Source organism: Mesocricetus auratus, unplaced genomic scaffold, assembly GCF_017639785.1.
Source record: "Mesocricetus auratus isolate SY011 unplaced genomic scaffold, BCM_Maur_2.0 Super-Scaffold_100022, whole genome shotgun sequence".
In the NCBI taxonomy this organism is placed as follows: Eukaryota; Metazoa; Chordata; class Mammalia; order Rodentia; family Cricetidae; genus Mesocricetus; species Mesocricetus auratus.
This window is the reverse complement of record NW_024429203.1, coordinates 2693404-2708834: the sequence shown is the minus strand read 5'-3', so window position 1 is coordinate 2708834 and position 15431 is coordinate 2693404. Positions and strand designations below refer to the sequence as shown.

Below are 15431 nucleotides of genomic sequence, written 5' to 3'. Positions count from 1 at the left end.
CTGTGTAAGGGAAGCCAGAGGACAGCTTGCAGAAATTGTCTCAATTGCCCCATGCCTCCCACCATGTGGGTCCCAGGTGGGTACCTGGATGGTGTAGTCAGGACAACTTTACCAGCTGAGCCATCTGCTGAATCAGACTGGTGTTCAGACTGCCTCCCAGTTCACCCCTCCTCTGCATGCCTGTATATACACATGCATGAGTACACTCACAGATGCTGTGGAGACTGAGGCCAGGGCCTTGACATGCTAAGTAAGTACTTGCCTGTTTATGTGTAGTAAGTGACCAGAGCACTCAAATAGATTCACTATTGAGAGAGCAAGAAGGTGTTGCTATGTTCCTGGACTCTGCAGGGTCTTTCCCCTATGGGACCTAGGCTACTTTCTTTTCTTGAAGATATATAACTAACAACTAGTGAATATTCTATCACAGGAGTGCTTTCAAATGACAGGAGTTGGAGCCAAGTGTCCGGCTGACACAAGTGAGGTATTTAACACCCTGAGCCATTACACTTGCTGCTGTTCAGATCTCTCCTTTAGACTCAGGCCTGATGGTGCACTTAGGAGACTGCCAAAAATTCAAGGCCACCCTCGGCCACACAATTCAGGACCAACATGATCTGCATGACATTCTGTCCCAACAAACAAAAACACCCAAAACAGCCAATCCCTTCCCACCCAAAACACCCCCAGCTTTAACATGTGTCGTATCAGGACAGCCCCACACCCTTCCTCAGTGATTCTCCCACAGTGAGCTGTCAACCGCTGGCTTTTCACACCCTGGCATCAGCTACCAAGGCATCACCCCTCTAGCTGTTGGAATTACAGTGAAGAAAAAGCACGGCTAGCTAACAAAGCAGATGGATGCAAGTTTGTTGTTTAGATAAGGTATTGCTTGCTCTATAGCCCAAGCTAGCCTGAAACTCAGTATTCCCTGCCTCTATCTCCTGTGTGTTAACTAAGTCTACAGGCATATAGCATCACAACTGGCCTAATAAGGTTTTTGAGTTCAAAGACTAGATATTACCCTTTGTGTGTGAAGGTACCTGTGCTTTCTTCTTGATCCCTACTTAATGCTCATCTTTTGTTCTCTGTCTCTATCTCTCTCTGTGGTAGTTTGAATGTAATTGGTCCCCATAATCTCATAGGGAGTGACACTATTAGGAGGTGTGGCTTTATTGGAATAGCTGTGGCCTTGTTAGAGGAAGTATGTCACTGTGGGTGGGCTTTTGGGTCTCATATGCTCAAGTCACATACAGAACATCTATATTATCATCACCACCGCCAACCTCCACACAACCAACCACTGCCAACAACCACCACCACAACAACAACCACTACCACCACAATACCACCAACACCAACCACCAACCACACCACCAACATCAACCACCAACCACACCACCACCACACTAACAACAACAACACCAACACTAACCACCACCCAGCACCACCAGTACCACCAGCACTAGCACCACCAAAGCTCAGGGAACGACATAGATGAGGAGGTGGAAAAAACTGGAAGATGAAGAGTGTGGTGGGATGCTGACTTCTGATATGTCATTAATCCCAGCCTGCACTTGGGAGGCAAAGGCAGGCAGATCTCTATGAATTAAAGACCACATTGATCTATATAGCAAGTTCCAGACCTGCCACAACTACCCAATCTCAAAAATACTGAAACCATCTCAAAAATATACAAACAAATCCTGTACATGTAAAGAAAAACCGTGGATCCATATTTGTTGACATTATTTCTCTGTGCAGTGTACCTTTGTCGTGCATTTCTGGGGAGGTGGGAGTCAATGCTGGGTCTCCCCCATTCTCTTTCCGGCTACTTTTTTCAGACAGGGTCTCTCTCCAATTCAGCTAGAATGGCCCCAGCAAGGCCTGAGATCCCCATCTCTGCTTCCCAAACAGATTTCAGATTCATGTCATATGAGTTCTAGGAATCATATTCAGGCCCTCATGATTTGATTTCATGGTAAGCGCCTTATGATGAACCATCTTTCTTTCCGTTCCCTAACATTAAATTTACTTTGAGTCCATCTGGCATTAAAGCTTAACACTTCATCGATATTTGCGTTTGGCCCAGTTTATGTTGGAATTAACAGGCAAGGGCAGTGAGACGTTCTGTGGGTGAAATCACTTGCCTCTGCAAACTCGGTGACCTGAGCTTGATCCCAATAGTGAAAGGAGAGAACAGACTCTGCAAAGATGTCTTCTGACCATCACACAAGTGCATACACATAAGTGCATGTACACACAATAATTTAAAAGTGAATTATAATTGAGAAATTTATGGACTCCTAATCAACAGCCTATGGTAAATACCTATTACAATTAAAACTCATGTATATTCAAGTTAAGTACCTTGCAAATTTTTGTGGGGACAACAGACCTTGAGCAGAGACCCACTTCCCCATCAGCCTGGGACCAGGCAGCTGTAAGACAATGTTTACTAAAAACAATACAATGCCCGGGGCAGTAAGTTCCTGAAAAGGGCATGCCCACGGGAACCGAAGACTAACCGCCTCTTCAGACCCACCCACCTCCACCTCTGGTGTCAGGGTATATAATAACCAGCCAGAGTAGGAATAAAGGAGAGCCTTCTTGAGGAGCCTTCGGTGTTGTCAATTCCCGACACCCTCCACACATTCTCGGACACAGGCTGCGCAGCGTGTGGGGCAAGTTTTTTCTATTTATTTAAAATTTATTTTAGGCAAGCTGGGCATGGTGGTACACACCTTTAATCCTAGTACTTGGGAGGTAGAGGCAAGAAGATCTCTGTGAGTTCAAGGTCAGCCTGGTCAAGAGTAAGTTTCGGGACAGCCTGGGCTATACAAAGAAGCCCTGTCTCGAAAAACCTTTAAAATTTATTTTGGGAAACAAAACTGATCTTACATTCAATATGGGAAAGAGAATAAATATCAGCTTCAACTTATTTTGTTGTTTTGAGATAGGGTCTCTCTATGTGTTCCTGGCCTCTCCAAGGTTTTCAGACCCTTCTGCTGTTCTGAGACCACTTTTAGTTGCCCCTAACTTTTGAAGATATTTTAGGACAGTCAATGTAATTTAATGTAAGTTTGCTCTTTGGAATGCTTTGTATTTTATTCTTTTATCTTTGCATCAAAGCAGCAAGGCAAGAAAGCAGTTCCCTTTCTAAACCACACAGACAGAAAGACCACTCACTCCAGAACCACTGCAGATAACGCTACAACTAGAAATGAAGGCTGCTGAGATTCTCCTTTATAGTTTAACCACGAGGTAAGATAGGTCATGTTAAGCCGGGCGTTGGTGGAGCACGCCTTTAATCCCGGCACTCGGGAGGCAGACACAGGCGGATCTCTGTGAGTTTGAGGCCAGCCTGGTCTACAGAGAGAGTTCCAGGACAGCCTCCAAAGCCACAGAGAAACCCTGTCTTGAAAAAAAAAAAATCGGTCATGTTACTGCCGGCAGGCGTTGAATGTATAAGCATCTGGGTGTAGATCACAGGACACAACCAAGGCCATTCTTTCTTTCGTAAGACTGCTTGCAGTCACTTGGATGAGTTTAAGATTCGTGAGAGAATGAGAGACAGGGCTCAAAGCCCAGCCCTCTGCTGCAAGGAGAGGCGTGCCTGAGGGATCAGGAGCAGTGTTTCATGTCTCCTAAGTTCTTCCCTGCCTGGCAAACATGTACAGACTCATGTCATTATTATGGTGTGGGGTGAAGAGGTAGCTTTTTCAAGCTCCCAAGGGCCTTGCTCTACTGCCAAAGGCAAGAAGTGTGTGTTGTATTTAGAGGAGATCCTGGATTTGCTTGTGATTATTATCTGAAGCAAACCCTTCCGGGTATGTGAAGGAGAAACATCGTATAAATCCAGCCTTGCCAGCTGGCCAGGCTTTGCAGTATTTGTCTCCTAGGCAGCGTATTTTTGTCTGCACTGAGATAGTGATGAGTTTTGTGTAGAAATCATCACCACAGTGATCCTGGAATGGTTACAGCAGCAATCTTCCCGGTTGTTAAGTTGTAGGAAAAGTCAATTATGAGCCCAGGTGTACATGCTGCAATGTACATGGAATTCTCCTAAATTCAAGCTGTATCAGAATCATCCAAAAATTGTTTATTGGAGGGAAAGGCCCTGAAATTTCATTTTTCAGACCATGGCCAGGTTTATTCTGGGTCAGTCTGTATGTCCCCTCCTCATGACACATTCCAAACAAGGTGAGTGGCCTCACTTTTCCCAACTGATTGAGTCAATGAATGAATGAACGAACGGATGAAGTAGTAAAATAAGAGGCAGAAAGCAGCACCTCATTTTCAAGGCTGCCTACTGCAGAGAGCTGTCATAGTTCAGGGGTGACTGGACAGGCCCTGTGCTGTGGGTACTGCCAGCCTGTGGTCCTCTTCAGTGAACTCAATAAATGGGGTGGGGGTATAGATCAGTGACAGATTATAACCATGTCTGATCCTTAGCATCTCTCTCTCTCTCTCTCTCTCTCTCTCTCTCTCTCTCTCTCTCTCTCTCTCTCTCTCTCACACACACACACACACATAAGCTGAGAAGGTAAAATGAAAATGCATAGAATAAAGAACTTAATGAAAAGTTTTAAAATTTCTTTTATTCTCCTTTTAACATTACTTTACATAAGAAAAATAAGAACTCTTAGATTTCGCTAGCCTTTTGACATGTTACAAAATGAGAATTTAGAAGAGCAATCACCACTGTTTAGCAGAGGAAATAGAACCCTAGAGTTTATATAGTACAGCTTGGAATTTGGCCACCTCCAGCCCCGAGCTGGCCTCGGTGCTCAAGTTGGCAATTCATCCTGGGGTCTCCGTCAGCAGTGATCTTCATTTGTCTCTGCGGAGATTTGGATGAAGACAGAAGCCGCTTCCACTGCAGTCTATGGAAACATTTTAGGAAAATAGTTTCAGGTCTACATAGAACCTAAATTTCAGCTGGATACGGAAACTGAGGGCTGGTCTTCAGAAAACTAAGCTCAGCCAGACCGCTTCTCTAATGGTATAGGTGGGAGGTGCCTGAGCGGCCCGCAGCCGGGGAGGCACTGAAACTGCTTAGATGAGCGGCTCACAGCCGTGGAGGCGCCGACGCTGCTTAGATGAGGCCTTTCAGCTCTGCATCAGTCAGCTCATTGACCTCCATGATCTTCTCTAAATGCTCCATGTACCGGCTGTGGTCCTGCAGGAAGTGGGGGACTCTCATGTTTTCAGTAACCGCTAATCCTTTCAAACGATCCACATCTTCATAAGATACCTGAAAAATGGAATTCTTTTTACAACTACAAGTTACATTTTGGAATTGAATTTTTCTCTTGGACCTTAAATATGTGGATATGAGACCTGGCTCATATCTTTTTATTTCTTAAGATTTATTTATTATGCATATAGTGTTCTGTCTATATGTCTGCCTGAATGCCAGAAGAGGGCACCAGATCTCATTTTACAGATGGTTGTGAGTCACCATGTGGTTGCTGACAAATTGAACTCAGGACCTCTGGAAAAGCAGTCAATGCTTTTAACCTCTGAGCCATCTCTTCAGCCCATGGCTCACATCTTTAATCCAGCATTTGGGAACTTGGAGGCAGAAACAGATGGATCTCTATGAATTTGAGGCCAGCCTTGGCTACATGATGAGATCCTATATCGAAACAAACAAAACAAAAACAAAAGCATGGATTGTCAAATTACTAGCTGCCAAAATATAAAAACAGACAAAAGTGGTTGGTTACCTTACTACATTAAATATTATTTTTGACCTCTCATTGTTAACCATAAAAGAAAAGAGAAAGCCAATATTTGACCTCACACGCTTATCTTGGAAATAAATCAGTTTGTATGAAAGTCAGGCAGGCAAGCTTCCTGTGTGTTCAGACTGACATTACCTTCTGTTGGTGGTGATACTGAGGATCAAACCTTCGGCCTTGAGCATGCTAGGCAAGTACTCTACCACTGAGCTACATTCTCAGGTAGGAGAGACTAGACTGAAATAAATCTCTTGACTTAAGAGATGGTACACGCCTTTAGTCCCAGCACTTAGGAGGCAGAAGCGCTCAGATTTCTATGAGTTGGATATTAGCCTGGTCTACACAGAGAAACTCTGCTTTAAAAAAAATCTAAAATCTAAATAAGGGAATCAAAATGCAGCTAGCATGAAGAAATCTGAAGGAGCTCTCTTGTAGACCGGCTCCCTGACTCTGTCCATCATGCTGGAGGTGTTATACTTAGTCTCCCTGCTCTCCAGCTCTCCAGAGGCAGAGGTGAGCTGCAGGCTGCTGGGGTAGACTTGTCGCCCAGTCTAACTCAGCTGTGGGCTCTGCGGCAAGTCTTACAGGGATAGCCAACTGCTTCTTGGTCAGAATTGGGGCTCTCTCCATAGGAAAGAGTTTGTTTGTGTAAAGGAACTGTAAACCTGCCCAGCAGCCTGTGGTTGACGTCATAACCCTTGCTGGGAAGCTGGGGCTGCTGTTTGGTAGATGAGGTGGTGTTCCTACCAAATTGCCTTCTAAATAACCATGCGCATGCCCACAGATGAATGCTGCTCTCAGCTTTGGCCAGAGGAGCTTCCTTTTGCTGTGGGCAGTAGTTAATGTCAAAGTGTCAAGCACTAAGTGACATTTGAATAAGCAGCCATAAATGAGCCATCTACATCACTCTCTCCCAGACTCGGGGCATCACAGAGGGTCAGAAAGAATGTAATAACTAGTGGTGTAGAATGCTGACTTCGGCACTAAATTCACAGCAGCTGGGATGACCTACAAACAATCTGACATGGACGGGGAGGGCTCATGAGGATTTGTAAGCAGGTAATGACTGATGGCAAAAGTGAGACCTTTTGTTCAGCAGTCTTGCCACTGGTGAATTACCCATGTGCCTATAATCAACCTCTTACCGCACTCCCATAAGCAGCTATACAGAAACTCATTGAGTCATTAAACAGACACGAATCAGGGAACACCATCACACACCTTTAATACCAGCACTTGGGGGGAAGAAGTGGGCAGACTCTGAGTTCCAGGCTGGCCTGGTCTACACAGGAGTTGTTGGGAGAGTCTGAGCCACTGTTTACTCACCTTGCCCAGGGCAGTCAGCAGATGAAAGTCTATGGACTCTCTGAATCGAAGGATTTGAAGGATTCCATCCAAGTACACTTGGTCTTTACTGAAACACCCTGGAAGAACCAGAAGAATACTTACTTTCTTTCTAAAAGGATATTTTCCCTTTTTTAGATTTATTTACACACACACACACTATATATATATATATATAGTGCCTGCACATATGCCTGTATGTCATAGGAGGACATCAGACTCATCACAGATGGTTGTGAGCCACCTTGGTTGCTGGGAACTGAACTCATGACCTCTGGAAGAGGAGTCAATGCTCTCAACCTCTGAGCCATCTCCCCAGCTCCCTTAAAAGGATATTTTATTTTTAATGGTGAGTGTGTGTGGGGGGGCATCTGAGGAGGCCGGACGCATTAGATCTCCTTGGGCTGAAGCTGTGAGCTTCCCAGAGTGGGTAGTGGGAACTGGACTCAGGTCCTCTGCACAATCAATATACATTTAATTACTGAGTCAACTTTCCAGGCCCAGTGTTTACTTTTTTGTTTGTTTGTTTGTTTTTGTTTTATGAGACAGGGTTTCTCTGTATTGTTTTGGAGGCTGTCAGTCCAGCCTGGCCTCGAACTCACAAGAACAGTGTTTCCTTTTTAATGTTTAAAGAAACACAAAAGTAGATGCTAACCATTCTCCCCCATCCCCTCCCCCTCCCTCCCTCCCCTCTCCCCGCCCCCTCTCGGTTTTTTGAACAGGGTTTCTCTGAGGCTTTGGAGGCTGTCCTGGAACTCGCTCTGTAAACCAGGCTGACCTTGAACTCACAGAGATCTGCCTGCCTGCCAAGTGCTGGGATTAAAGGCGTGCGCCACCAACGACCAGCAACTAACCATTCTCTTTATGGTAGGAACATCTCTGTATTTAAAACACTATAGTTTTATTTTTTGAAACAGGATTTCACTAATTAGGTAGCTTTAGCTGTCTTGGCTCTCATTGTGTAGACCAGTCTAGCCTTGAACTTACATCCACCTGCTTCTGTGGGGTATTGAATGTCCTGGTTTTTTCTGTTTGTTCTGTGCTAAACAGCAATAGTCCTGCCCTAACTCCTTTATAGCGATTATGTTCCTGAAAACTATGGAGCACACCTGTGATTGCAGCTATGTGGGAAACTGAGCCAAAAGATTCTTGACATTTTGATCATCCTGGGTGAAATAATATGGTACTATTTTGGTTGGTTAGTGTTGCTTTTGTTTTGCCTTGTTTTTTGAGACTGGGTTTCAGGCTCAGGAAATGTCTCAGTCTGTACAGAGCTTGCCTCTCAATTCTAGAAACCCACATCTAAAAAGCTGTCAACGAAGCTAGCTCCTGCTGTGTAGCCCAGGCTGCATATCCATTTCCCATCTCAGCCCTCGAAGAGTGCAATTACAGGCTTGTGCTACTTCACCATTAAAACTGTGGCCTAATGGTTCAAAAACTGCAAAGCCCAGATTGATCTACACTGGGAGTTCCAAGTCACCCAGGTTTACATTGTAAGACTTAATCTAAAAAAAACAAACAAAAAACATCATGGGTTTGTAGCTCAGTGGGTACAGTACATGCAAGGAGTCCTGGCTTGGATTCTAAGCACTGCACAAACTTGGTGTAGTGGTGCACATCTCTAATTCTAGAGGTAGAGGATCACAAGTACGCAGCAAATCTCAAGCCAACCTGGACTACAAAATCCTTGTCTCAGGAAAACATAAAACAAAAAACTCAACCAGCCAACAAATACACACACACACACACACACACACATATGCGTGCACACGCATATGCGCGTGCGCGATACCTATAATCCTCTGGAGGCAGAAGCAAGATGATCTAAAAGTTGACAACAACCCTAGCCACATAAGTTCAAGGCTAGCCCAAGTCTCACAGTGAGCTCAACTCAAAAAAATAACCTGAAGTAAATACACGATAGGTTATTTTGATATTGTTTCTCCCACGAGAACAGGGATGAGACCAAGAATTTAAAGAATGTATAAGTTTAGGCCTGGCATGATAGTACACACCCTTAATTCCAGCATTCAAGAGAAAGAGGCAGATGAATCTGTGTGTGTGAGGACAGCCTGGTCTACAAGTGAGTTCCAGGATAACCAGGGCTACATAACAGAGAGCCCCTGTACCTTAAACAAACAAACACCCACCCAAGTCTATACAGGACTAGAAGCAGGAACTTCTGAAAGGAGCCTCCTTATAAGAAAATCTTTCTACTGATTCTCACACAAACCCTTGGAATATGGTGCTTGCAATGTAACCCCAGCACTCAGGAGACCACAAAATGTGGGCCAGCCAGCCTAGCCTACACCGTGAGATCCTATCTCAAACAACAAACAAACAAGCCACAATCAACATGAGGAAAATTTCAAAGATTGCTTCAGCTTTTAAAAAAAACAATATGTGACTTTCCAGCTGGGACGCCCAAGAGAAGCCTTTTAAAGAAGAATTTGATGAAGAAGAGATCATTTTAACGCTGGTCCCGTTTACTGAGGAAGAAGCGATCACCCCACAAGTACCAGCACAAGTACCAACAGAATCGGTTTCGTCAACCATAGTCCACAGGCCACCAATTCCCCCTATGGTACCTTCTGAGGATGTCAAACCCTCAGCATCGGAGCTAAAGCCCTACCCATCCCTGCCCGATATGCTTCCTCCTATCACTGAGGTGTCCCGGAACACTCTTCGGGAATGGTGTCGATTGCATAATTTAAGTACCTATGGCAAGAAGGTTGAAGTCTACGAGAGACTTCAGAAGAATGCGTTTTCAGAACAAAAATGTCATATTCCACAAACACCCCTTGAGGCTAAAATGAAGCCAAAATCCAAGAAGGCCAAAAAAGAACCTATGCCTCAAAACCTGAAGAGAGAGAGAGAGGAGGAGGAGAATGCCATTGTGGAGGTTTTAACCTCAGAAAGGGAGTCTGCCTTTGCCTCCTGGGGAAGAATTGTAACGAGAGCAGGTCTGCCTATGTCTGCGAATCAGCAGCCTCTTCCCTCCAATGGAAAGACCTTTCTGCTACCAGCCCCCGGGTTCAGATGGTGTGTTGTCCATGGCAGACTGCTCCCTGCAGATGAACCAGGTTGGGTTTGTCTGCAGATGAACATTGGTCATACCTGGGTTCCAGACAGTCCCCAAAGAATGATCCCCCTCTTTTTGCTACCAGCCTGTGTTTTCCCAAATCCAGGAGTGGAAGATAACATGCTCTATCCAGAATGTGTCAGAAGAAATAAGAGAACGATGAGGAATTTTACTAAAGACAAACGCTCTTCAAGGAAACGTAAAATTCTACCTCCAAATTTGCCACCTTAGACCAATGTCAAGGTTTTGGAACCGAACATCCATCCCCTGCATTGGACTTGCTCAATGCTGCCTTGTTCCACGGGGTCCAGAGAACAATTTGGACAAAAAGATATCTTTTTTTGTTGTTGTTAGAGACATGGTTTCTGTGGCTTTGGAGGCTGTCTTGGAACTAGCTCTTGTAGACCAGGCTGACCTTCAGCTCCCAGAGATTGCCTGCCTCTGCCTCCTGAGTGCTGGGACTAAAGGAAGGCACACACCACCACCGCCCTGTGCAAAGATGTCTTATAACAAAAATCCCTGTGTTCAAGCAACTCTGTCTCCTAATTTGCAGAAAGTGCCGAATCGGACTTTGGAGAACCGGAAAGTTTCCTCACAGTGACGGTTCAGAAACCAAGGAGTGTTTTTCTCATAATTTAAAGCATAAATTAAAGTTAGTCAGTTGTGAACTACACCACTGGCCCTCTGTATTGACTTAAATTTCTGGGTTCTAACTGTATTATAGGTGTGCAGATGCTTTTCCTTGTTATTCCCTGAACAGCCCAGTTCACTGTCTACTTATACAGCATTATAATACAACAAAAATAACATAATAAAAATAACAAAAATAAACATAAAAAAAACAATATGTAAGTAGCCGGGCGGTGGTGGCGCACGCACGCCTTTAATCCCAGCACTCGGGAGGCAGAGGCAGGCGGATCTCTATGAGTTCGAGGCCGGGCTGGACCGACAGCCTCCAAAACAATACAGAGAAACCCTGTCTCGTAAAAACCAAAAAAAAAAAAAAAAAACAATATGTAAGTATTCTCTATATTGCCACATATTAAGGAATTATTGCTAATTTTATTAGGTATGTAGTAGCATGGTGATTAGGAACAATATTTGAGATATCCATGACATGATATTGGAATCAGATTTACCACAGAGGAGCAGATGATTCAGTAGGAAAATGTCAATGCATACTAAATATTAATGAGGGTTTGGCATGTTAAACTTGTCCTTGTTTTATATAAATTTCAGAATATCTGTTTTTAAAAAGCTTTTAGGGGTGGAGTTGCTGCTCTTGCAGAAAACCTGAATTTGATTCTCATCTTCCATATGGAGGCTCACAGCCATCTCTAACTCTAGTTCAGGGGTCTACCACAACCTTCTGCACTTCATGGACACTAGGAATGCATAGAATATATTCGGGCAAAACACCATACACATACAAATTTAAAATTAAGATTAGGCCTAGTCAGGAAAGGGCTTGCGTTGGAAGCATGAGCCTGTGTGATCCCTACACCACATAAAACTCTGGTGAGCTGTGCATGTGTATAATCCCAGTACTGTGAGGTCAGGAGACAGGTGGGTCTCTGGAGCTCACTGGCCAGCCAATCCAGTGGAACCCACAGTCCTAAGTCCAGGTCAGAGACTCTGTCTCAAAATACAAGACAGAAAAGCAAAGCTGGGTGGGCAGCACAGTCGCGTGGAATCCTAGGTGTGAAAGTGAAGGCAGGGAATCAGGAGTTAAGGCATTCTTGGTACACACTGAGTCCACACCCCCTCTCAATTATTTTTAAAAGGGGGTAAGTGGCCATGGTGGTAGGGCACAGAGGCACATGGCTTGAACCCAGCAAGTGGGAGTTCAAGACCAACGAGGTTTACAAATGGAGTTCTAGACCAGCTAGGGTTGCTTTGTCTCGGAGGGAAAAGACTGGAAGCAGTTAGTGAGCTCACAGTGGCTCACCATGCAAGCCTGATTACCTGATCTCCATCCCTGAAACCATGTGAAAAAGCTGCATAAAATGGTAGCATCTGTGATATCAGTCTCCTGAGAAGCTTGGGAGCCAGCCAGCATAGAGCAAGTAAAATGGCAGAAACGTGTTGTCTCAGGAAGGTGGGAGTACAAAAGAGACTCTCAAAAGTTGTCCTGTAATCTCCACATGCATGCCATGGCTCCTGTGCACCCACATTTCAAACACATCACACACACACACACACACACACACACACACACACACACACTCACACGAGTTAATAAAAATTCCTCCAAGTATACAACACTACAAAGGCATATGCACTTTGACAAGGATAACTGGAAGCTGACCTCTGGTATTCACATGTATGTACACACACATGCATATGTACCAGCCTACACAGCTGTCCCCCTGTCCATCAAAAAACCTCAGACCAAAGGCTTGGCATGACCACCATTTGCCTTCTGTGTCCTCAGCATGAGTGGGTGGCTTTGACAACAAAGGCAACATGATAAGAAACTGGAAAGACAGTCTACGGAACGGCAAAAATACTGAAAATCATGCATCTCATGGATTTGTAGCCACATAAAGATCTCTCATGATTCAATTTTAAAAAGGCAGTTCAATTTAAAATTGGCAAAAAAAACCAAAAACAAGCAGATAGTTGCTTAAACAATCACAAAGATCAACTAAGCAAATTAGAAGATGTTTAACACCATGGTCATCAGGTCAATACAAATGGAGACTACAATAAAATGCCTTTTCACATCCACCAGAATGCTGTAACAATTGCTGCCTTAAAAATGAAAATCACAAATGTTGGCAAAGACCTGGGGCACTGAGCACTGGGGAGTGAGCCAGCAGTCACAGGTGCTGGGGGCCTCCAAGGCTAAGCAGAGTCCCCTGGTCCTTGTCTCTTCCACTTCTCAGCAGTGCTGGCTTCTGCTTGCTGAGAGAGTTCAAGTGGAGGGATCAGAAGGCAACTTGCAGAAGTCCCCTCTCTCCTGCCATGTGAGTCTCAGGGGTCAAACTCAGGTCTTCAGGTTTGGCAGCAAGCACCTTTTACCTGCGGAGCCATGGTGCTGGCCCTCTTTGCCCTTTTAAGTCTCAATGTAGCTGACTGGCCTCAAACTAGTTATCCTCCGGTTTACAGAGGAATCACTAACAACGAGCCAGAAAGTCAGACCCCTGTGACTGAGGGACACTTACCTGGCTGGGAAGTATCAGTCCACCCTCTCTTGGCTCTTACACAATAATCCCATCGTGTGTTAGGGTCCTGGACAAACTTGCCAATATCTCTGAAGAGTTCACAAAAAGACATCTGGCTGGCTTGATAGACGGTGTAGTAGAGGAGGGCAGCCCTCCACAGGAAGGGGTCTTTTCTAAACAGAACACTATGAATGCTGGCCAGCCCTTCCTCTGTAGGGTTGTTCGGTTTTAGATCATGTTTTTTGCGGCCAATCCAACTGTTCCACGGTTGCTGAAGATTGTTAATACCCCGAAAGTAATGCGTGCCTACAGAGAAAAAAGGGTATGAATGATAGGAAATGACACTGTTTTGATCCTTCCCCAAAGAAAATTTGCATTTAGGTCTGGAATATTCTCCCTCCAAGTCCTAAGTGCTAAAGAGGCTTGTCCCCAACTTGGTGCTCTGGGAGGTGGTAGGACCTAGGTGTAAGGCTAGTGACGGTGTGGAGAAGGGACTGTGAGACCTTTTCCTCTGCCCTCTCGGCTTTATGGGCCACATTTGGTGGCCACATGCACCCACCATGACATGCAGCCTTACCAGGCTGAGAGGCAATAACATCAGCTTTTGAGTCTTTAACCAGAGAAAGGTAACTTTTTCTTTCCTTTGTCTAGTCCTAAGCATTTGTCCCCTCAATTTCAGATGAGGAACTGAGAAACACACAAACTCTCCCCTCTCTCTCTGCTAAGAAACATACACACACACATGCTGAAAGAATACCTTTTCAAGGGGTAATTCTTGATAGTGAAATGAGTAAGTGGATAGGGCTGTCCCTACCTATCTCATGCCTCAGCATTCCCTCCAGCCAGTGCTCTCGAGCAGTAGAAATGTTGATGGTTAGAGTTGGGCATCCATTAACTACAGTCATGGATGCCCTGGAAAGCAGGTCTTCAGTGAGATGAACTACAATCTAGGTAGAGAAAGAACACATAGACAGGGCTGGTAGGACTCAACACAAAGGCTGACAACCCAAGCTTTTCAAAACCAACATGCTAGAAGGAGAATCAGCACCCAAAAGTTGTGCCCTTGTCCCCAACCACCATACGCACTGTGACTTGCATGTTTCCACATACATACACATATAAAGTTATAATTATATAATATACATGCACATGCACTTGAGCACACATATGCACACACACACACTATAATGGGAAAGGAAAGTTTTTACAAAAAAATAATGGATGCATACATTAACTAAAATGAATTAAACTAAGTTGATGAAATGTACATCCAGTGATATTTGAACCTTCTAATTTTAACCCTCTGAAAATTTAAGAACCTTTATTGAATTGAAAAGAAAGTGAATGAGGATGGTGGTGGTGGTGCACATCTTTAATCCCAGCACTTGGGAGGCTGAGGCCAGTGGATCTCTGTGAATTCAAGCCCATTCTGGTCTACATAGCCAGTTCCAGGAGGGAGGGAGAGAGGGAGAGAGAGGGGGGGAGGGAGGGAGGGAGGGAGGGAGGGAGGGAGGGAGAGAGGAGAGAGAGAGAGGGGGAGGGAGGGAGGGAGGGAGAGAGAGGGAGGGAGAGAGAGAGGGAGGGAGAGAGAGAGAGAGAGAGAGAGAGAGAGAGAGAGAGAGAGAGAGAGAGAGAGAGAGAGAGAGAGAGACCGACCCTGTCTTTAAAAAGGAAAGTAGATGGCTATGCTAAGAAGACAGAACTAAAACTTGTGCTCTCACACAGCTGGGTTGTAACAGTGAAGAGTACAGTGGGGACTAAGGGAACCAAGGCAAGAAGAACAAGGTTTACTTGCTGCAGAGAGAATTCAAGGCCACCCTGAGCAATTTAGTGAGATCCTGTCTCAAGCACAAAGAAGAAGAGGGAATAGCTTTTAAGGAAGAGTGCCTGAGTTCAACTTTCAGAACTTTAAAAAGGGAAGGAGTGACAAGATGGCTCAGTGGGCTGAGGTGTTTGCCCTGCAAGCTGGTAACTCAAGTTCCGGCCCCAGAACCCACATAGGGACTAGAAAGAACCAGCTATGTGTGTGTGGGCAAGGGACCTGCTCCTTGTCAGCGCCAAGATTTTGAGACTATGAATGAGACTGGTCTA

At 44.8% G+C, this 15431-nt stretch overlaps 2 protein-coding genes across 5 annotated transcripts in view; one reads left to right on the top strand and one right to left on the bottom strand.

The window, feature by feature from the left end:
• Nucleotides 1-4579: 4579 nt before the first annotated feature.
• Nucleotides 4580-15431, bottom strand: part of Kiaa0895 (KIAA0895 ortholog) — a 50276-nt gene continuing 39424 nt past the window's right edge. For all 4 annotated transcript variants that reach the window (XM_021232115.2, XM_040729777.1, XM_005078512.4 and 1 more), the window contains 4 exons: nt 14155-14287; nt 13341-13646; nt 7074-7171; nt 4580-5257 (listed from right to left, as the gene is read on the bottom strand). In XM_021232115.2, the coding sequence (XP_021087774.2) occupies nt 5099-5257; nt 7074-7171; nt 13341-13646; nt 14155-14287 (696 nt within the window). In that variant the 3' untranslated portion in view covers nt 4580-5098. The remainder of the gene's footprint in view (nt 5258-7073; nt 7172-13340; nt 13647-14154; nt 14288-15431) is intronic.
• Nucleotides 7842-10846, top strand: LOC121133430 (developmental pluripotency-associated protein 2-like). Its single transcript, XM_040729778.1, has one exon. The coding sequence runs from the start codon at nt 9673-9675 to the stop codon at nt 10402-10404; it is 732 nt and encodes a 243-aa protein (XP_040585712.1). The 5' UTR covers nt 7842-9672; the 3' UTR covers nt 10405-10846.

Coding starts and splice junctions, on each gene's coding strand:
- LOC121133430 (XM_040729778.1), top strand. CDS start 9,673: ATGGTACCTTCTGAGGATGTCAAACCCTCAGCATCGGAGCTAAAGCCC.